General features: G+C 37.8%; 1 protein-coding gene across 2 annotated transcripts in view; it reads left to right on the top strand.

Moving 5' to 3' along the window:
• Window positions 1–23,078, top strand: part of MRE11 (MRE11 homolog, double strand break repair nuclease) — a 70,929-nt gene that overhangs the window by 33,358 nt on the left and 14,493 nt on the right. For both annotated transcript variants that reach the window (XM_082628621.1, XM_082628622.1), the window contains exons 12-16: window positions 961–1,061; window positions 2,501–2,674; window positions 8,852–8,908; window positions 17,303–17,522; window positions 18,435–18,518. In XM_082628621.1, the coding sequence (XP_082484747.1) occupies window positions 961–1,061; window positions 2,501–2,674; window positions 8,852–8,908; window positions 17,303–17,522; window positions 18,435–18,518 (636 nt within the window). The remainder of the gene's footprint in view (window positions 1–960; window positions 1,062–2,500; window positions 2,675–8,851; window positions 8,909–17,302; window positions 17,523–18,434; window positions 18,519–23,078) is intronic.

The following is a 23,078-nucleotide window of genomic DNA, read 5'->3' on the forward strand; positions in this document are numbered from 1 at the left end:
AAATGATAACTGCGTTTGCTATCTGCATGTTATTTTCAGCTTTCTTTGAGAAGAATTAATTTATTTCTTCTCTGTGTGTCATATTTTCTGTGCTTACCTCTGTTGTAGCACTTACCATCTTGTATTGTAATCATTTGCTATTATGGGCGGCATCCTGTCATTTTATCATTGTGTTTTCCACACCAGATCACACACGTGCTAGACAGTTAATATTCATTTCCCTGACAAAGGTTATGAGCAGAGCACCTACTGGACCCTATGCTTTTTGACTTCTTGCCCAGTATTCTTTTTATTCTGTACCTGCTGTTTTTTGAGACAACCATCCTGCCTAGGAATGCAGCAAATGTGCTTTAAACCTACTTCCCATTTGTCTCACAGAATATTAAAAAGATTTGTGTTTAATGGCCAAGATTTAATTAAATTAATAATTTTTGCTGTTTCACCAAGGACATGCTTATGTGAAACTGGCTTTTTGTTGTGTCTTGTTTTGAACTGTGAGCACGAAGTGATGACACTCAGTAGAACTCAGAGACACTGCCTTGACTCATCCCAAGGCACCGGCAGTTTTACCCACGACTACTTTTGTATCATCAGTGCAAATGTCAATACGGTGGAAGAGATAAATAACGTCTTAGTATTTTTATGAAAGTACGTTTGACCTTAAGCCCCCTGAACCAGTATGGGGGACTCCCAGAGATCTGTGGACCACTGTGTGAGAACAGCTCCAAGAGACATACTACTTGGAGATTTGGAAAAGAAATACAGACTTTGGGGAAATGACTCTAGATATTAGCAAAAATGACATATTTTTGCCTCAAAATTTACTGGGTTGAGCAAACTGACAGTTGATAAAGTTTGGCCATACCTCCTTCACTGACAGCAACCTTCAGTGAGTTTGGTCACTTTAACATTAAAAGAGAAACTGCTACTTTTTTTTTTTCATGGACTTCTTTTTTCTAGGAGAAGAGATCAACTTTGGGAAGTTCATCACAAGACCTTCAGAAGGAACAACTCTAAGGGTAGAAGACCTTGTGAAACAGTATTTTCAAACCGCAGAGAAGGTAATTTCTTAGTTACAGTTCTCAGTTTGGATAATGGCTATCTTATAATAACAGATTTTAATTTAAGATATGTGTAATTGATAGTTTAAACGAAATGAATCCTCAGTGTCTCCATGAAGTAAGCAGGGTGACAATTACATTCATTTATAGTTATTACGTATCAAGAAAAATAAGTGCTTAATGTCAGTCATTAATATTGTTATTATTGTTTCTATTATTGTCAGTGTTGTTATCCTCTTTCTTTTTTTTTTTTTTTTTTTGCGGTACGCGGGCCTCTCACTGTTGTGGCCTCTCCCGTTGCGGAGCACAGGCTCCGGACGTGCAGGCCCAGCGGCCATGGCTCACGGGCATAGCCGCTCCGTGGCATGTGGGATCTTCCTGGACCGGGGCACGAACCCGCGTCCCCTGCATCGGCAGGCGGACTCTCAACCACTGTGCCACCAGGGAAGCCCTATCCTCTTTCTTTATATCACTACTACCTAAGTCTGAATCCAGGATTTAATTTTCTTGCATCTGGATGTAATTTCAGAGTTACTTTATTAATAAGCCACCGGATGGTGAAGCTATTCTTATTTTTGTGGGTATATGCCACTTTGAGATCCTCTGGTTGTATTAGCTTCCTATAGCTGCTGGAATAAATGTCCACAAACTTAGTGGTTTAAAACAACACAGGTTTATTACCTTACAGTTTTGTAGATCAAAAACCAGACACTGGTCTCACTGGACAAAAACTGAGATGTTTTCAAGGCTGTGTTCCTTTCTGGAAGCTGTAGGGAAGATTCCATTTCCTCATCTCCAGCTTCTGGAGGTACCCGTGTTTCTTGGCTCTGGGCCACATTCTTCCATCTTCAAAGCAAGCAATGCTGGATCTGTCTGGCCGTCATTTCCCCGGATACTTCTCTGTGACTCCCTTCTTTGGTCTCCCTCTTCTATTTTCAAGGATGCTTGTGATTACACTGGGCCCACCTGGATAGTCCCTGATAATCTCCCAGTTTTGTAGCCAGCTGCTTAGCAACCTTAATTCCATCTGTAACCTTAATTCTCCTTTGCCATGTAACGTATTCACAGGTCCCAGAGATTAGGATGTGGACATCTTTAGGGGCCATCTTTCTGCCTACCACACTGGTTAACCTGCTCTCTTAGTCATCAGCTGCTGTTTCTGGACTCTGTGTCCCAGCCTCGCAGGCCTCTGCATTTTCACAAGTCCTATACTCTACTCCTGTTTCTTGTTTTTACTTTGCTTTTTCTGACCCTTAATATTTATCAGTAGGCTTAATTACCATCAATTGATTTATTTTGCTTTGCTGTGTTTTCCCTCCAATAACTAGATAACTTTTTTGTCTTTTTCTCTGGTAAAATTATTCTGTAATTTTCCTTGCTTATACAGAATTGTTTTGTAAGGAAGATGCTGCATCCAGTGATTTATATGTCTCTTACAGAACGTGCAGCTCTCACTTCTAACAGAAAGGGGAATGGGTGAAGCAGTACAAGAATTTGTGGACAAGGAAGAAAAAGATGCCATAGAGGAATTAGTGAAATATCAGTTGGAAAAAACACAGCGATTTCTTAAAGAACGTCATACTGATGCCCTAGAAGATAAAATCGATGAAGAGGTGAGTAACTAATTTGGGGTGGAAAATCTATTATTTAGATAGTCTCTCCTTAAGAGTAGCTCTAAGTTTCTTTCTGGTAAATCACTAACTTCACTGATTTGTTTAGTTTCCTCATCTATAAAGTTGAGATCATAAAGTGAGGATTAAATTAGAAAATGTCTAATAAGTGTCTAGAACAGAGTCTCAAATATGATTGATACCCAGTGAATGTTAGTTTTGTTCCCCATAGCTAGTATCTTCTCTTGAAGATCATGAAAGTGCTTTAAAATGAACCTCATAGGGTGAAAATGTCTGCTTATCTCAATTTTTTATTAAGTTTTGATTGAGATTTTGAATTTCACCTAGGAAATGCAGTCCCTCTGAGCATAAAAGCAGAGGAAAAGCTCTTTAGGTTTGACTACATAAAATTTTTAAATATTTGCATGTCAAATTGTCAAAAAACAAAATGAGAAGGTATCGACATGGAGAAAATATTCGTATGTGGGCAGAACAAAAGGTTAATATTCTTACTACATTAAAGGGCTCTTATGAATCTTAAGAAGACTATTAAAGATTTCAATAGAATATTGAACAGAGGACCTGAATAGGTGTTTCACAAAAGAAATATAAATGGCTAATAGGCGTATGAAACTGGTATTTAACCTAGGATAATCAAAGAAGCTCAAATTAAATGTATTTTTTATCTGTCAAAGTGGCAACAATTTGAGAAAGATAGTACTCTGCTGGTAGGAGTATCAGAGTTTGAACAGCTGCACTGAAAAGCATTTTTGCCTTCTTAAGCATGTCAAGAAGCTTAAGATTTGTCCTTTAACTCAGCCCTGGGAGATTTTCCTAAGACAATAATGAGATAGAGATTAGAATGGGGAGTAATTTATGTCAGTGTTATCTGCAGTGGGGAAAAGTTGGAAATGTTTTGGTAAAATAAATATTGGCACATACATAGTATGGAATACTCTGCAGCTATTAAAAATTACACTTGGGCTTCCCTGGTGGCACAGTGGTTGAGAGTCCGCCTGCCGATGCAGGGGACACGGGTTCGTGCCCTGGTCCGGGAAGATCCCACATGCCGTGGAGCGGCTGGGCCCGTGAGCCACGGCTGCTGAGCCTGCGCGTCCGGAGCCTGTGCTCCTCAACGGGAGAGGCCACAACAGTGAGAGGCCCGCGTACCACAAAAAAAAAAAAAAAAAATTACACTTTTGAAGAACATGGAAAAGTATTTTCAGTGTTAAGTGGGAAAAGAATTCCAAAGAGGTAAAACTATACATAATGTGATCCCAGTTATTTTTATTTTATATGTGAGTGGGTGCATGTATGCAAAGAATGGAAAAAGATATTCCAAACATTATCAGTGGTTATGCTCAGGTAGTGGGATTATAGGGGATCATTTTCTGTATTTTCCAAATTCCCTCTAAGCAGAAGAACAAAATGTTATTTTTAAAACTCATTCCCTTTTACTTTTAATTTTGTGCTTTTAGTCATTTAACATGATTCTTTTAAAGCCTTATGGTGTCAACTAATGTAAAACCGGTAATATTAAATGCCAGGTACTTCCACAGGGAAGGCAGATAATCCACACTCTAAAACTACTTACTCTGTGGCTCTGGGTGTGTTAGGTTCATAAATTTTTAGCATGGGTGGATTTGTCAGTCAAGTGCCATAAATATAACATGACCATACCCCCTAAATATAAAATGCAAAACTGTAAAACTCCTAGGAGATAACATAGGAGAAAACCTAGATGACCTTGTGTATGGTGATGACTTTTTAGATTCAACATCAAAAGCACGATTCATGAAAGAAGTAATTGACAGGCTAGACTACACTGAAATTAAAAACTTTTGCTCTGCAAAAGACAACGTGAAGAGAATGAGAAGACACGCCACAGACTGGGAGAAGATAGTTGCAAAAGACACATTTGATGAGGGATTATTATCTAAAATATACAAAAACTCTTAAAATTCAACAATAAGAAAATTTAAAAATCCAATTTAAAAGGACAAAAGGGCTTCCCTGGTGGCACAGTGGTTGAGAGTCCGCCTGCCGATGCAGGGGACACGGGTTTGTGCCCTGGTCCGGGAAGATCCCACATGCCGCGGAGCGGCTAGGCCCATGGGCCATGGCCGCTGAGCCTGCGCGTCCGGAGCCTGTGCTCCACAGCAGGAGAGACCACAACAGTGAGAGGCCCGCGTACCGCCAAAAAAAAAAAAAAAAAAGGGCAAAAGACCTTACCAGACCAAGGAAGGTAGTCAGTTGGCAAATAAGCATATCAAAAGATGCTCTACATCTTTTGTCATTAGGGAAATGCAAATTAAAACAAGGAGATATGCCACTACACACCTGTCAGAACAGCCAAATTCCAGAACACCTACAACACCACATGCTGGTGAGGATGTGGTACAGCAGGAACTCTTAGATTGCAAGTGGGAATGCAAAATGGTGCCGTCACTTTGAAAGGCAGTTTGTCAGTTTCTTATAAAAGTAAACATACTCTTCCCATACTCTCCATCAGTCGTGCTCCTAGGTATCTACCCAAAGGAGTTGAAAACTTATGTCTAAACAAAAACCTGCACATGATATTTATAGCAGCTTTATTCATAATTGCCAAAACTTGGAAGCAACAAAGATGTACTTCAGTAGGTAAATGAATAAGTAAACTGTGAAACATCTAGACAAGGGAATATTATTCTGTGCTAAAAAGAAATGACCTATCAAGCCATTAAAAGACATGGAGGAACCTTAAGTGACTTACCAACTGAAAGAAGCCAATCTGAAAAAGTAACTTAATGTATGATTTCTGCTATGTAACATTCTAGAAAAGGTCAAACTATGGACATAGTACAAAAATCAGTGGTTGTCAGTGGTTGGGCAGGGATGGGATAAGGGGATGAAAAGGTGGATTCACAGAGGATTTTTAGAACAGTAAAACTACTCTGTATCAAACTGTAATGGTGGGTTATACATGTATACATGTCATTATACATTTGTCCAAACTCATAGAATGTACACCACCAAGAGTGAACCTTAAGGAGTTTAGGTGATATGGAGTATGGAGTGTCAGTATCGGTTCATCAGTTATAGCAACTGTACAGTTCTGATGGGGGATGTTGATATTAATAGGGGAGGCTGTGCATGTATGGGACAGGGCTATATGGGAAATCTCTGTGCCTTCCTTTTAATTTTGCTGTGAATCCAAGCTCCTCTAAAAAAGTAAATAAATAAAACAAACAAACCCTCCTTCCCACCCTCCACTCCCCAAAATGATCATCCACACCTGGAGTGACATCATGACTTTTGAGAGAGAGAGTGTGCGTGTGGGTGTGGGTGTGTGTGTGTGTAGCATGGTGGCTAAGAGTATGGACTATAGACCAGATGACTTTACTCACTATGGAACCGTCAGTGAAGTATTTAACCTCTCTGTGCCTCAGTTTCCTCATCTATGAAATGGGGATAATAGAACCTCATTCAAGGTTGTTGTGAGGATTAAAAGAATACATGTAAGCCCTCAGTACACTGACATATAATGCCTGCTCGGTAGTTTTACTCTGACGCTCATTTCTCTTCTGTGAATGGCTCAGTGCTTTTGATATATCACATGCCACCTCGAGCACTGTTACATGCTGTGCCGTCTTTTAAAAAAAATATTATTCCTGTATTCTTCCCCTTCTACTGAATCTTAACAAACGTGCTGCTATTTCTTTCAACAAAACTCTGGAGCCTAGATCCTATTTCCCTTTCGCTGGTATTCTATTTCTTTTTTCCTCTTTTGTAGCAGAATTGCTTCACAGAGTTTTCTGTATTTGCTGCCCAGATTCTTCGCCTTCATTTTTCTCTTAAATCCATCTATTCAGGGGTTTTGACCCCCTCTTTCCAGTGAATTTACTCTTGTCAAAGCACCAGTGACCTCCAGTGCTAAATCCATTGTCCGTTCTCCATCTTAAATCTCACTTGACCTCTTCTTAAGACCTTTTTTCCATTGGCTTTCAGGCCTCCACACTCCTCTGGTTTTCTTCCCAGCTCATTGTCTGTGTATGCTTAGTCTCCGTTGATTCCTCTCACCCCTCCAGCCTCTTAAGTTGGAGTCTCCAGGACTCAGTCCTTGGACCCCTTCTTCATCTACATATTCCTTTTGTATTCTCACCCAGCTTCCTGGCTTTAAATACTGTCATCTGGTGATGACTTTTCAAAAGTCTAGCCCAAACCTCTCCTCTCAACTCAAGGCTTATGTAGCCAACAACCTGCTAGACCTTCCACTCAGATGTTTAAGAGACCTCTCCAACTTCCAACATTCCCAGTCTGAATGGCTGAAACTTAGCCCCTGCTCTACCTGTAGGGTTCTAGTGGAAGCACTATTCTTTCATTTGCTCAAGCGATAAACCTTGAAGTTATCCTTGACTCCTCTTTTTCTGTCACCTATATCCTGTCTGGAAATCCTTTAACTCTACCTTCAGAATATATACAGAATGTGACTATTTCTCACCACCTTCATCTCTATCAGTGGTCCAAGGCCTGGCCATTTCTCCCCTAGATTACTCCTGTTGCCTCCAAACTGGTCTCCCTGTTTCTGCCTGTGCTTTTCCTCCACACTCTGTTCTGTCCTCAGCTCAGCTGAGCTGTTGGTGATCCTAACATAGTTTAGAAGAAGTCACTCCTGCCTAAAAACAAAAGTCCTTACAGTTGCTCCCAAGGCCTTACTCAATGTGGTTTCTGTTACTTCTTCATCCTTATGTCTGCTCCAGCCCAGCGACCTCCTTGCTGTTGCTTAAACATACCATGCTTCTGCCCCAGTGCCTTTGCATATATTCTTTCCTTTGAGTGGAATGATTTTCCCCAGTTATTTGCAAGGTTCATTCCCTACCTTTTAAAATCTTTGCTACCTTCTTGCTTTGCTACTTTCTCCGTGAGGCCTTTGATGATCATCCTGTAGCCTCTCCTCAGCACTCTCTGTCCCTCTTCCTGCATTACTTTTCTCTGAGCACTTAACGCCTTTTGCAAAGATTTCACAGGTTCACATATTTGAAAGGACTCATAAGACTCCACTGAACATACTCACTTAAAGTTTTTGTTTAAAGGCAACTGATAACAGTACAGCAAGAGAAGGAGTATAGGCAGGCATTAGGGATCTGAGAGATACCAGGCGTCTGTTTCTCACGTCCTTATATGCACACAGCAAACCTGGGACAGAACACCAAGATCTGTGCAGAAGTTTCCAGGGAGTCTTTTATGCCTGTCTGGTCACATAATCAAACCATGCTGTCTAACTGCTCATGCAGGTTGAAATCCATCAGTAAATAATTTGGCCCTGGGAATGCCAGAGGCTCCTCAGAGGTAAGGATGGAGCTTTCTCAGTCTAGCTGTAAATTAACTTAATCCTATACACTTTCTAAAATACAACATACCTTTTCATTTTGTTTCTTATTTTGTAACACACACACACTCACACACACACACGCACACACTGATTGTAAGCTCCATGGAGGGCAGAATTCTTGACCATTTTGTTCATTATTGTACTTTCAGTTCCTACAATAGCACCCGGCACATGGTAGCTTGGCTCGGTAAATATGTGCCGAGTAAATTATTAAATAAATGGAGTTTATTTCTAGCTCCATAACTATATTATAAGAGCTTTGTGAGCAGGAACCAGTAAAAAAGGAAGCTTTGTATCCTTCATGGCACCAGGACCAGGGTTGGCAGACAGCAAACATTTGGTGGTTGACTGTTAGCAAAATGGATCTTCAGGGGCCCACCTACTTCAGATACCATTTCAGAGAGCCTCCTGGATAACTTGCAGCCAGGTGCCCAAAAATGATTTGAGCAATGTAATAATTCAAACCTATTAAAAGAGAGGTTTTTGTTTTTAGCTCTTTTACTGAAGTATAACACCCGTAGGACATTAGAATTTTTTCCTCTGCAGTCCAACAGGCTGTTTTTCAATGATGTGGAACATTTGGTCAGCAGGTAATATCATTTTGCTTAGGGCCAATTTTTCTTAGAGTGCATTTCTGAATTTTTAATGTAAGTCACTGGGGGAATATGACTTCTTTATCTTTCGTGAAACAAAACTATACTTGAATTTCTGAATTTTATGTTGTAATGGAAAACATCAGTTAATCAGTTTTATATTTACATAACAGACATGTTTGTAACATGTTTGTGATTTATGCTGTTAAAATCCAGGTACGTCGTTTCAGAGAAAGCAGACAGAAGAATGAAGAAGACGATGAAGTTCGAGAGGTAATTTTTCTGAAAATTCCTTTATTATATGTCAGCTTGTTAAATCAGAATAACTAGTAGGTTTATTTAGAGTAGTCAGTCCACAGGATCTCTGTTGGGTGCATAGGACTGAGCAGGGGTTGGCTGAGGACCGCTGCCTTTGACTTATTCCAGTTCGGCCTACGAGTGTTCGGCTTGCTGATATTCTCTTTTTTTTTCCTTTTGCTCTTGTCGAAACGTACTTAATTGCACATGTGTGTATGTGATGGGTGCGGGCATGGAGGGGAAGCGCAGGAATAGTAGCCCGAAGAGCTCTTTTTAATGAAAATAATTCCCAACTGCTATTAGAGCATCTTATCAGTATAAAATCTTACCCTACTGAGCTGATATTGTTTGGGGCAAAAAGAAAGAAACTTAGTGTTTTGGTTAGCAATGTCATCATAGGTAAATACACAGTGTCCACTGGCCTTTCTAAAATGTTGAAATTAGCCTGTTCACCCTCATCACTGTCTTTTCACTGTCACTTTGGAGATTAGGGACTTGAGGTTAGCAACCGTTAACTTAAACTTTGGGCCTCTTTCTGATACTTGGTGAATTCATGATTGAAGTATATTTTCCTGTTTTCTAATTGTCCTTAGTGTTTGATGATTGCTGTCTAGTACTTAAAAATTATGTTATCAATTATTTACTTTTGGGCTTTTGTCTTGATTGCTTTCCTTCAGCATTTTGTATAGTACCTGTTGTGGGTAGCCATTCTGTTTTTTATTAGGAATATAAATATTGAAAAAGGTATAGTCTGTGTCCACCAGAGATTCTCAGTTTAGTAGGTGAGACAGATACATGTAGAAAGAAAATTTTAAACCTTATGACCTGAAGTTTCATCCTCACTGAATTCATACAACTGTCCATTTTCGTTCCCTAAATACTTCAGAACTGTAGCTGACAGGCGGTGAATTGGAAAGAGTTGAAACGTGACATATCCCTCAGATTAACTTTGACAAGTCCCACTATCTTCTCTGCTACAATAAAAAGGAGATAAATAGGAGCCCCCTCCCCCCTTTTTAAATAATATTTTTTGCCTTGGTTTAAGCACACTCCTTAGGCAAAAGTCAAGACCTGAGTCACTAAGGAGAGAAGAAAAAGCACCCTGCTTAAGGAGAGGGAGACTCTCAATTTACTCTTTTCCCCCCTGAATTCTTCCAAAGGAATCCTGTTTAGTAGTTGACTACAAGGTAATACCACAGCCTTTAAGGTCAAGCAGTTTTAGACTCTGATAGGAAAAATCGGTTATCAAATAATTTTTCTGTACCATCTTTAGAGGTCATAAGATAGACTCTAGGTTTTTGTGGGTTTTTTTTTTTTTTTTAATGAAACTTCCAAGTCTAAATCTGATTTACTTCATCATCCGACATTCCATACTTGCTATTTAGGATTTTTAACTGATCCAGTAATGCCACTTACCTGGAATTTTAGGGAATAGGAAAGTGACATTTTTGCTGTTGTGGGTTTTTTCTTTTCTCTGTCTTACTATAGAAGTTTGATGTTCTGGGACACTCCTCCCCTCCAAATTGTGTCCCACTTCATTAGAATATGAAGAAATATGAACAGTATAGTAACTCAGTTAATAACCTTTCTTTAAAAAGAATATGCTAGGATAACCTTCTAAATGTCTAGTTGTAATAGGTTTCACAGGTCTCTTTCTCTTATACCACTTAACACTATCCATGCAGTAAGATAGGAAATTTTGCAACATTAGCTAACATTACCAGCAGTAGTACCAGTATTGACTACAGTGTTTTCCCACACTGTGTCTTTCATTAATAGCCTTCAGTAATTGACTACAGAACTAAAAGCTACCACCATCCACTAAATTTCACACTCAACTTTCCCAATATCAAAGTCATTCTCCTAAATAAATGTATTGGGAAAAAATAGAACTGGTTACCTATTTGACTTTATTCATTACTATTTTCAAGGGGGAAAGGGAAATGGTATTTATTAAATTTTTGCTATGTACATTACTTATACTAATCTCAGTTTCCATTTTACAAATGAGGAGACTGAGACCAGACTTAAGGTCACATGGTGGGCCTGGATTTTGAACCTGTTCTACCTCCGAGTCTGGACTTTTCCACCATACTATGTCCTATCAAGGCTTTATATTATAATAACATTAATACAAGATATGGCCAATGAATGGCTAAAAATTTAAGACTTCTAAAATCATGCAGCACGTGAAAATCACTTTATAATAAGCATAGAATCAATTGCTTTTTAAATTTTTTTACAAGGTGATTTTTGGAAGCTAAGAGGAGAAAGCTATAGATTAGGGATCCCCTACCACATTTATTATATTTGTATTCATCTTATATAGAGTGCCCTTAAAGTAGAAAAGGAAGTTTGCCAAATGGTAAGAATGAATGCTAGAAAGAAATGATTCTTGGTTCTTGGATTATTTGACTTAAACTTGATTAACTTCTTCTTTTTTGTTTTGTTTTGTTTTTTAGGCCGCACTATGCGGCATGCAGGATCTTAGTTCCCCGACCAGGGATTGAACCCATGCCCCCTGCATTGGTAGCACAGAATCTTAACCACTGGACCGCCAGGGAAGTCCCTTGATTAACTTTTTCAATTTCACAGATTACAGAAATATTTCTTTATAATAGATCCTTTATGTTCGAAATCACTAATCTCAGTTTTTCATTAGTCTTTTAAAGAGTAAGAGTGAACATTTTATTCAAGGATGGCAAGGAGAGGGTATGAGAAATTTCATATGGGAGTTTTTCAGTAGAAAAAACTTTGGAGTTCAGATTTTCAGCTATATTTTAAGACTGTAACAAGTAATCAGGGCTTCTTAGGTAATTTTTTAGTATACCATAGGGTATTATAAATTTTTTCATTCTCAGCATTCTATTTAGAACTTGACTAATAGAGTTTGGGACTTTCCCAAGCTGTGGTTCACAGTTTTGCAGAATTATTTAGTTCAGAATATGAATCCCAGTATCATACTTAAATTATTTAAACAGACAAACAAAGCATTAGTCCTTCCAGTAGAGAAAAAACATGCTTTAATGTCTTTTTGTTCACATAGAAACACTCTCAAGTATTTTCTTTAATTATAAGTTCATATTTAAGTAAAAGGCCAAATAGTAAATATTTTAGGCTTTGCAAGCCATATATGGTGTCTGTCACATATTTTTTTTTACAGTCCTTTAAAAATGTAAAAACTCTTCTTAGTCTGATCCATAGTCCATAGTTGGACTGGGCCTCTGATTTCTTTCTTATGTTCTATCTGAATTTGAGGCAGGGTTGATGCCCTCTTTTAACCTGTAATACCAAGTGCTATTAACAGAGTGAAGAGGCAACCAATAGCATGGGAGAAAATATTTGCAAATCATATAGCTGATAAAGGATTAATAACCAGAATATATAAAGAGCTCCTAAAATTCAACACAAAACAACCTAATTTAAAAATGAACAAAGGGCTTGAATAGATATTTCTCTAAAGAAGAAATACAAGTAACCAAAAAGCACATGAAATGATGCTCAACATCACTAATCACTAGGAGATTCTAATCAAAACCATGAGATACAATTCGCACCCCTTTGGATGGCTATTATCCAAATATTAGAAAGTAACAAGTATTGGCAAGAAAATAGAGAAATTGGAACCCTTGTGCATTGCTGGTGGGAAGATAAAAGCTACTGTGGAAAACAGTATTATGGTTCCTCAGAAAATTAAACACAGAATTGCCATATGATCTAGTGATTCCACTTCTGTGTATTTACCAAAAAAAATTGAAAGCAGGGACTCGAACATGTATTTGTACACCAATGTTCATAACATTATTTACAATAGCCCACAGGTAGTAACGATCCAAAGTCTATCAAAAGATGAATGGGTAAACAAGATGTGATACATACATCCATTAGAATATTCTTTAGCCTTAAAAGGAATGAAATTGAAGTATAGAATGGTATATACTATATCATGGATAAACCTTCAAAACATTATGCTAAGTGAAGTAAGTCAGACATAAAAGAACAAATACTATGTGATTCCACTTACATGAGATACCTAGAGTAGTCAAATTCATACAGACAGAAAGTAGAAGAGTGATTATCGGGGTTTGGGGGGGTGGTTAGGGAATGAAGGGTTATTTAATGGGTATGGAGTTTCAGTTTGGAATTATGAAAAAGTTGTGGCAGTGGATGATGGCAGTGGTTGTACAACAATGTGAATGTACTTAATGCCACTGAAATACACACTTAAAAATGGTTAAAATGGTAAATTTTTATGTTACGTATATATTACTACAAAAAAGTGCAATAATACTAGGGTAGTATATTTTTAAATCTTGCAAAAAGTATATGGAAACATTGTCTTGCCATTGGCCCTATGCCTCCACTCATGAGGTAAATTCATAGAAGTAATGTAGTTCAAAGATAGCAGTAAAGTCCACAGTCTGTTGTACAGAAAGATAAAGTATTATCTGAGTATAATGTTTGAGATGCTAAAATGAAGATGTAGTATTTAGACAAAGGCAAAGTATGAAATTTGGCAATGATGATAATTCATTCAAAGAAGTAATAATCATAAAAAGGCATGTATTTTAAATTTTGCTAGATTCTGCCAAATCACTCCAAATATGTTACACCAGTTCCTCTCCCGACCGATAGTATTAGGGAGTGCTTATTTCCCTGCATCCTTGCGGTCATGACATATTACTACATCTTTTGATCTTTACAAATCTAAGTGGTGAGAAATTATTTCTTACTGCTGCTTTTAATTCATACTACTTGTATTACTAGTGAGTCTGAGCAATTTTTATGTTTATAAGTTATATTTATATGAAACACCTGATCATGTTCTTTGCATAGAATATTTTTTTCTTTTGCCTAGGGCATTGGTCTTTCTCTAATTGGTTTATAAGAGCACTCGGGTGAAAGTGTGTGCACACTCTGTATGTGTGTTTGTGTAGTAGCAGAGTTAGGGTTTTTGTTATGTAAAAGAAGTATCTACTTGTTCCTGAGAGTTTTTTGTTTGTTTTTTTAAATCCAGAATGGGTAATGAATTAAGAGCTTTTTTGGCATCTGTGAAGAAGCATGCAGGGTTCTTCCTCCTGTGTTCTGTTAATATGGTGAATTATATTATTTTCTATCCTATTATTGACCCAACCTTAGTATCACTTTGTGAAGCCCCTGATGGTAGGTGTACTGGTCTTTCCATGCGCCCTGGGATTCCTGTTGTTTGCTTTGATATTCATGAGTAAGATACTGTAATTTTCCTTTTGTACATGCAGTCCTTTGTCAGTTTTCAGTACCATGTTATGCTGGCTTTATAAACCAGCTGGAAGCTTTCTTTCTTTACACTCTGTTCCTATTGAAATAGCCATGGAATCATCTGTTCTTTGAAGATTTGGTAGAATTTACCTGTGAAACTTTCTGGTTGTGATCCTTTTCGGGAGTGTAGTTCTTTTAAGAACTTTCTCAAAATGTTGTTAATTAGTCTGTTGAGACTGTCTATCTTTTTTTGATTCAGTTTAGGTCATTTATTTTCCTAATTACTTAGAATTGAGCAAAGTGTTTTATCATAATTCTTTTAATTTTCCTTAGATCTTTTTTTCCCTCCATTCTCCTTTCTTTTCTTTAATTTAACAATTCATTTTTAAATTGTTTCATGTGTTCTGATATGCAGTATTTTTATTATCATTTTCTAGGTATTCTACAATTTTGGTTTTGTTTTGCAGTTTGGAGTCCAGGCTTTTGTCTTATTAATTTCTAATTTTATTGCATTGTGATTAGAAAGTATGATAATATTCTTTTTACTATTTAGGATTGATGTTTTTCTTAGCATCCCATTATATATCAGTTAAAACATTTCATGGGGTCTTGAAAAGAAGTATATTGTTTATTTTCAGAGTACAGAGTTCAACATGTATCAGTTAGATCTACCTTATTATGTAATTTAGGTCTCCTTTTTTCTTTTAAATATATATATATTTTATTTTATTTTATAAATTTATTTATTTATTTTTGGCTGCATTGGGTCTTCATTGCTGTGTGCAGGCTTTCTCTAGTTGCAGCGAGCGGGGGCTACTCTTCATTGTGGTGCACGGGCTTCTCATTGCGGTGGCTTCTCTTGTTGTGGAGCACAGGCTCTAGGTGCATGGGCTTCAGTAGTTGTGGCATGTGGGCTCAGTAGTTGTGGCTCATGGGCTCTAGAGTGCAGGCTCAGTAGCTGTGGTGCACGGGCTTAGTTGCTCCGTGGCATGTGGGATCTTCCCGGACCAGGGCTCGAACCCTTGTCCCCTGCATTGGCAGGTGGATTCTTAACCGCTGTGCCACCAGGGAAGTCCCTGTATATATATATTTTAATGTAGAGCTAGTTCTTGTTATTCATGGTAGTTGTATTCTATAAAGTCACTGTAAACACTGAGTGAACACTGAACTGTTGCTCCTAGGGGAAGTATAGGAATAGGCTCCTGCCAGCCACTGGTTACAACATTTTTGTTAACTGATTAATACATAACCCTTTCCATGTGTGTTTCTGTTTTAAGACCTTACTCAATATATATCATTGATTCATTAGCATTGGACTTGTGGCCCATTCAGCGCATGCCTTAATGAAGCGTATATGACGCATGTGTTTCCTCCATAAGGCACATCACAGCTTCTTGCACTTAGGAACCCTAGACAGCGCTTCAGCACTACACTGGGGGCCGTTTTAAAAGTAAAATCCCCAGCTGAAAGCACAAAATTGTGAACACGGCAGTAAACGTACTGTGGGATACTCGTTTAAAGAAGACTGAGTGTCGCCTCGTTCGACCTCATCTGGGAAGGTGTGTGTCAGGCGATTCAGAATTTGCACCTCTCTGCACGTGTCCATGAATGACCAGAAACGCATCAGGAGTTAGAAATAGACTTTGACAAGTAGGTGAATTTGCATATACGGAGTCTGAAAATTATGAGGACTGACTGTACTTCATCTGGGACAAGAAAGATGAATTGAAATCTTTTTCAACTATTTTTTCTTTGTATCCTTTTGGTTGTATTCCCTAAAGTTTTGTTCTTTTGGAGTTGTAATGCCATGTTGAGCCGTTCCTGTAGTGACTTAGCTGTTGTTTCACTTCAGCCAGTTTATCAGCGTGAAGCTGGGTTACCTCCACCTCCCCCCACCCGCTGCACTCCTGCTTCTGCCCTGCCTGCTCTGTGCTTATCTCCTCATCTAGCCCTGTCTCTCCGTATTTCATGGCACCACACAGAGCTTAGAAAAGCTCTAGATGCCTATTCTTAGACCCAGAACTAGTCATTCCAAGCAAGAGAGACTGTTGTCATGGCCTCTTGGCATGGGTAGATCAATTTTGGAGCTCTCTACACTGTCTGAAACTCTTCTCAACCTTCTCCCTTAGCCAGGCCAAATATTCACTATACCCATTAACTCCTTCTCCTAGGTTTTGTGTTTTGTGGGTGGAGCAATTTTCTAATTTTATTCAAAAAGGTATTTTTAAAATTTTTGTTCTCCTTGTTACATTTTGATAGGTTTAAAGGAAGAGATCAGGGCAGCATTGCTCTTATTCTGTTTTTAATCAGAAATTTGTATTCATTTCAGAGTTAGGATATTTCATTAAGTCTCAAACTTGTCTTTTCTAGACAGTTTCTTATCAAATTAAAATTTATTAAGTTAAAATCTTGGCCCTCAGGTTTTTATTATTTTCCAGGCTTTCAATTGTTTTGTTCTACCTAATTATTTTTACTATATGTTTGTAAGAGATTATTGCTTATGTTTTTCTGATTATAAAAGTAATATTTTAGAAAACCTACATTGTAGCATGTTTGAAATATTCAAGAATAATGAAGAAAACAAAAAGCACCCTAAAATTTCATCACCCAGAGATAGCAGCTATTTTTGGTGAGTTTTTTTCTTTTTTCTTTAATTTCATGAAAAAAGGAATCACTATCTTTTATTTAAATCCATACACCTAAAACAAATATCATATAATACCGCTTATATGTGGAATCTAGAAAAATGGTACAGATGAACTTATTTGCAAAGCAGAAATAGAGACATAGATATAGAGAACAATCGTATGCATTAGGGGCGATTGCCAACATTCCTCCCAGTTCTGAAACGTTTGATTTTGTGAAATTTTATGGTTCTTGATAGACATTTTCAAAAGGTCTCATTTTACAGATATCAGTAGTATTGTAAATTGATCTAACAAATCGTAGGCACTGAATTTGATTGATGGGGGAGAGAGCTTCTCCTGTTTTACATTTTTTAGCATGATTAGTGAAAAAGAATAGTTTAGACAGTTTGGCAATATGAAATGTCCATCTGAGTGACTGGATTAATGACTTTTAGGCTGCTGCATTGTCTACTGATGTGTATTTTCCTCTTGTCATCCCTCTTAGGCCATGAGTAGGGCCAGAGCCCTCAGATCTCAGTCAGAGGAAGCTGCTTCCACCTTTAGTGCTGATGACCTTATGAGTATAGATTGGGCAGAACAGATGGCTGATGACTCTGATGACAGCATCACAGCAGCAGCCAACAAAGGAAGAGGCCGAGGAAGAGGCCGGAGAGGAGGAAGAGGGCAGAACCCAGTGTCAAGAGGAGGGTCTCAGAGAGGAAGAGGTTAGCACTGCGTACAGTCTCTCTTACACATTCACACTTGGCAGTTGTGTGGGAAATTCAGAATTGTGTTCATCTTGGCAGAATTGAGTTACACAGTCCTTTAAAAATTTATTTTTATAATGCATAGAAACAGCCTTTAATGTAGTTCCAACATGTACATTTCACATAAATAAATTCTGAATGGCCACATGCACATATAGTTTGAATAGTTCTTAACACGTTTTTTTTAAAGAATTTCATAGTGCTTCTCACACATTGGGAACATTTAATAGACATGTTTACTCTCACATGTACAAAGTAGTAGTGAGGCAAACACTTAAGGAAAATGTCTAGCTAGTGCCCACTAACTGCAGGAAGAAAACTCCAGATTATAAAAATTATTATTTTTGAAAACTGCCCCTACACAATTTGATTTTTTAAAGCAATCATTAAATTAATTGCCATCATTGTGTCTAATGTGATACTATTGTCATTGAATAGTCCAAATAATAGAAGATAGTCATCCAGTGACTTCCTGATGCATTATAGAAATCCATCCCTAGGAATAGTTTTAAATCATTTTTTTATTAAATATTTATCTGTCGGAATTTTAAGCTGTTAAAATGGGTAGTACTTTAGTTAAAAATCTCCCAGGAGAGAAATCCCCATCTTCTAGTGATAATTGTTTTCATTATCCTTACATTTATAAATTTTTTCCTTACATTGTAATTGGAACAATATGAACCAAGTGTGGCCTAAGAATAGTCTCTGAAAATTAATTGATCAGACTCTAGATGTTTCTTCTTATATATATCTTTGACATCTTACACATAAACTATGTTCTGACATAACTTTATTTAGTGGTGTTTAAAAAAAAAAAAAAAAACTTAGCTACTGACAGACTTGTATACTGACCGCTCATTATTCTAACAGCAGGCGCTGTTCTGGAGACTTCTACTCGAGGCAGAAGTTCAAAGGCCACTACATCAACATCTAGAAATATGTCTATTATAGATGGTGAGTATAGACTGCAAAAGATCACCTAGCAGGTACTTATAAATTCCAACACAGGAAGACTCAGGAAACCCCATGAGTAAACCTTATTGGTTTGTGTTGAATCACAGGATAAATTATGCTGATTTAAAAGACCTTTGCCAAGGGAGGGGATATGGAAACATATGTATATGTATAACTGATTAAATTTGTTATAAAGCAAAAAAATAAAAAAATTAAAAAAAAAAAGACCTTTGCCATTCATGGAGGCTATTGAAGATGGTGGGCTCTAAAAATTAATTTTTATATCCTACTTTAGACAAATTTGGTTATTTCCCTTTTATAGAGGGATCACTAAGACATGGAAAAGGCAGTTGGTCAGTGTGTCAACAATGATTAAGAGAGAAGGAACTGCTCCTTAATGTACTATAAACTTTCTTTCCTCATGCTGCTTTTGTCCATCTCTACCTTTAGTATAGAGTCATGTGAACTGTGTTTAAGGGAAGTTATAGTTAGGATTCTTTGAATTGATCTTGTGTATGTGCTGTGGTCTAAAAATTAGCCTCAAACTAAGGGAACCTATTTTTATAAACTATTTTAATAATAATTTAATATAGAAATTTAATAAACTTTTTAATATTATAGTTTATGAGATCAGAGGAAGTTGTAAGTCAGATCTGTGAAAATACACGTTAAAATAGGTGGTGATATATTTTTCTCCCTACCATTCAGAGCATATCCATATGTACTTTATTTATATTATCTTATTATTTGAGATTAATTTTTGACAGATTGGAGAGTTGGACTAAATCTCACAAGATGAAATTTATCAAGGGTAAATATAAACTGTATTTATGTCCAAAAGGACAGCTGCACAGAGAAGTATATGATATTACCAGGGAACCACGTAAGAGAGACTTAGGTCACTAAGGTTGTGCAGGTTGATCTAACTGTCCAAATCTAATGGTGCCTTAAGCACTATTAATAGAAGTAATGCTTCTTTACAGCAAGGAAGTTCTCCCTCGTACTGATTGGATGTATCATGCCAAGAATACTGTGCTCATCTTTTGGAACCATATTTCAAGAAAGATGTCAACTTTATATGATCATTCAGAAGAGAAACCATGTAATATAAAAAATTTGATAGAAGGAACTTAGGATATCTAACATGGGAAAAATTCAAGTCTTTACAGAAATTAAGTTCTGTTATATCAAAGATCGAATAGATTTGATTTGTTTAGTCCTAAAGACAGTGGTTTTAAATCTATTTTAAGTTATGGATTCTGAAAGCTATGTCTCCTATCTTTAAATAAGTACTCACATGCAATTGTACTCCATTTCAAAGGGCTCAGGGACCCCCATGAAGCCTATCCATGGGCTCCAGGTTAAGAACTACCAACCCAATGAGGATAGATGGAAAAGCTAATCACACACAGATTTAAGTTTACTATGTGATAAAGTGGGCCTGGAAGGCTTAAGAACAATTTCACCTACTCCCTCTTTTATAGACGAGGGAATTGAGCTAAGTAATTTGCCCTAGGTTGATAAAACCACTAGTAGTACTAATAATAGCTAATACTTATGTGACAATTACGTCAGGCCTCTCAACAGCTCCGTGGGATAGGCACTTATTATTTCTCTGTTTTACAGAAAAGGGAACTGAGGCTTTGAAAAGATAGACAACTTACCCAAGGTCTCACAACTAGTAAATTCTAGAGCTTGAATCGATCCCACATTCTCTGGCCTTCAGAGTGAGTAGGTAACCACTCTACTGTTAGTTTCCAGAGCAAGAGAAGATCAGAGGTTGAGCTACTACTGGCTCTCAGTAGAGAAGTCTTTGCATTATACGGAATAATCTATCAACCAAAATAAAGATGGTGTAAGCTGCCTCAGAAGGAAGTGAGTTGTGACTCCATCAGAGAAAGTTTTCAGTATTTTCTGGATGACAGATGACATTGGAGGAAGGATAAAAACATCAGGTCTCGGGCTTCCCTGGTGGTGCAGTGGTTGAGAGTCCGCCTGCCGATGCAGGGGACACGGGTTCGTGCCCCGGTCCGGGAGGATCCCACATGCCGCGGAGCGGCTGGTCCCGTGAGCCATGGCCGCTGAGCCTGCGCGTCCGGAGCCTGTGCTCCGCAATGGGAGAGGCCACAACAGTGAGAGGCCTGCGTACCGCAAAAAAAAAAAAAAAAAAAAAATCAGCTCTATTAAATGATTCTTAAAGAACCTTCTTATCAAAAGTTCTGCTGCTATGTTTTTATTCAGGGATTATTCAGTACTTGAGTAGGGCCAGCTGAGATCCTTATCTTTTGACTTTAGAAGTATATTGTCTCTGTTGCCGTTTAGAAAATGGCATTTAGAAAGATGTGGTGACATGCTTGGAAGGTGTAAGATGAAAGCAGAGAAGGGAAAAGGAAGTGAAAAAAGGCAGCACGGTAAACGATCTGGGATGAGTTCAACATGTAAAAAGCTTTGTGACTTTGGACAAGTCACTCACTCTCCTAGTTTGTTTACGTGTGCATTGGGAATAATCTTGCCATATTGGATTACTCTGGGGATTAAAAGCAAAAAGCCTTGAAATTCCCTGGTGGTCCAGTGGTTAGGACTCCACTGAGGGCCTGGGTTCAATCCCTGGTTGGGGAACTAAGATCCTGCAGGCCACGCAGTACAGCCAAAAAAAAAAAAAAAGGAAAGCCAAAAGCCTGGCACATAGTAGGCTTTTGTGAAATGTTTATATATATATATATATATATATATATATATATATAAGAGCTATTATAAAAAAAATAGAAAACAGGGAGTTAGAAAAGGATCGTGAGTAAAATATGAACACTTCCATGTTAAACTACCAAAAGTTGGTCAGCGTGCAACACAGAGGCATAGACTTTGTAAATTACCTGCCTTTACCTTAGCCCAAACTGCCTTTTATCATCATGGCTTTGTTGTTTTATGTGAAACTTTCCTTGACACCAGTGGGCAGAATTAATCACTCAGATTGAGTCTTCAGGTTTCCATTGTTGTCATTAAGAAATCAGCTATTGGGCTTCCCTGGTGGCGCAGTGGTTGAGAGTCCGCCTGCCGATGCAGGGGACACGGGTTCGTGCCCCGGTCCGGGAAGATCCCACATGCCACGGAGCGGCTAGGCCCGTGAGCCATGGCCACTGAACCTGCGCGTTTGGAGCCTGTGCTCCGCAACGGGAGAGGCCACAACAGTGAGAGGCCCGCATACCGCAAAGAAAAAAGAAATCAGCTATTAGTTTAGCTTGTTGCTTTATTTAAAGTAATCTGTTTTTCCTCCAGCTGGCCATCTTTGGTGTTGTATACTTTCACTATGATGAATCTAGATATGTGATTCTTTTTTTATCCTGCTTAGGATTTATGGGGTTTCCTGAAACTGTGAATTGGTGCCTTTTATCATTTCTAGAAATCCTTTGCTGTCATCCCTTCAGATATTACCTCTGTGCTATTCTTTTTCTTCTAAGACTTCAATTAAATAAATGTATGACCTATTCACTGTGTCCTCCCACTGGAGGAGGAGTACTAACTTCCCAGAGTAGTTATAAGTGTTAAATGAGCCATGCATAACCATTACTGAGCACAGCACTTAGAAAGAATACAATAAATGACTGCTGCTGTTAGTATTAGTGACAGTGTTTACAATTAACTCATGAAAATGGATGTTTCTATAAATCAGTCTAAATTTGTCTTTTATGCAGTTGATTTGGTCCAATGGTTTTGCAGTTTAACTCCAACATTGGCCTTTTTTTGAAAAACGAAACTGACTTTTTAATATGGTCTCTGACAAAATAACCATGGAGTACTAACTATAGTTACTATAAGTTTGGGATAAAAGCAACTTTAAACTATAGCTTCTACGTTTGTATTATAAATGGAGGAATAAAGAGATAAATAAAGGTTCAATCCTATTATAACAAGCTCCATGGAGTATAAAGATTTGTACAATAGTACTGGAGTTTTATTGGGAAAGGTAGATATTACACTTATACCCAGCAGCAGTTGTGAATGAGAGTTAACAGCCCAGACTTTTCCACTGAAGTTTGTCTGCAGAGGATAGTGACTAAGTTAATAAAAGAAGCCTCTGTCTTTGCATTTAATTTACCATGGTTACCACTGCTGCTACTCCATCCATTATGACTAGTGAAATCATTTGAATGCCTACTACATCTAGGTGCTTGCCAAAACAATTTACATTAACTACCTCTTTTTATCCTGTCAACAATTTTCAGCATGAAGTATTATTAACACTGTTTTATAGGTGGGGAAACCGAGACTTGAAGAAGCCAAGGAACTTGGCCACAGTCACCCAGCTAGTGAGTCCACATGGCTCTAACTCTAAAACCAGAGCTTTTAACCCCCAATACAGTATGTATTGCCTTCCTAACAGAACCGAGTGCTTAATTTTCTGATAATGTTAATTTATCACACAAATATTTATTGGGGATAAAAAGAAAGGAAGGCTCTTGTTTCTTCCAGGAGCCGAGAGTTTGAGGGGTCAGTTAGTGAATAACGATTGAGCAGAAATAGTTTTTGAAAGAGTCACGATTGCTGGCCTTTTCATTCAGT

This window comes from Mesoplodon mirus (assembly GCF_964341445.2).
Source record: "Mesoplodon mirus genome assembly, chromosome: 7".
NCBI lineage: Eukaryota > Metazoa > Chordata > Mammalia > Artiodactyla > Ziphiidae > Mesoplodon > Mesoplodon mirus.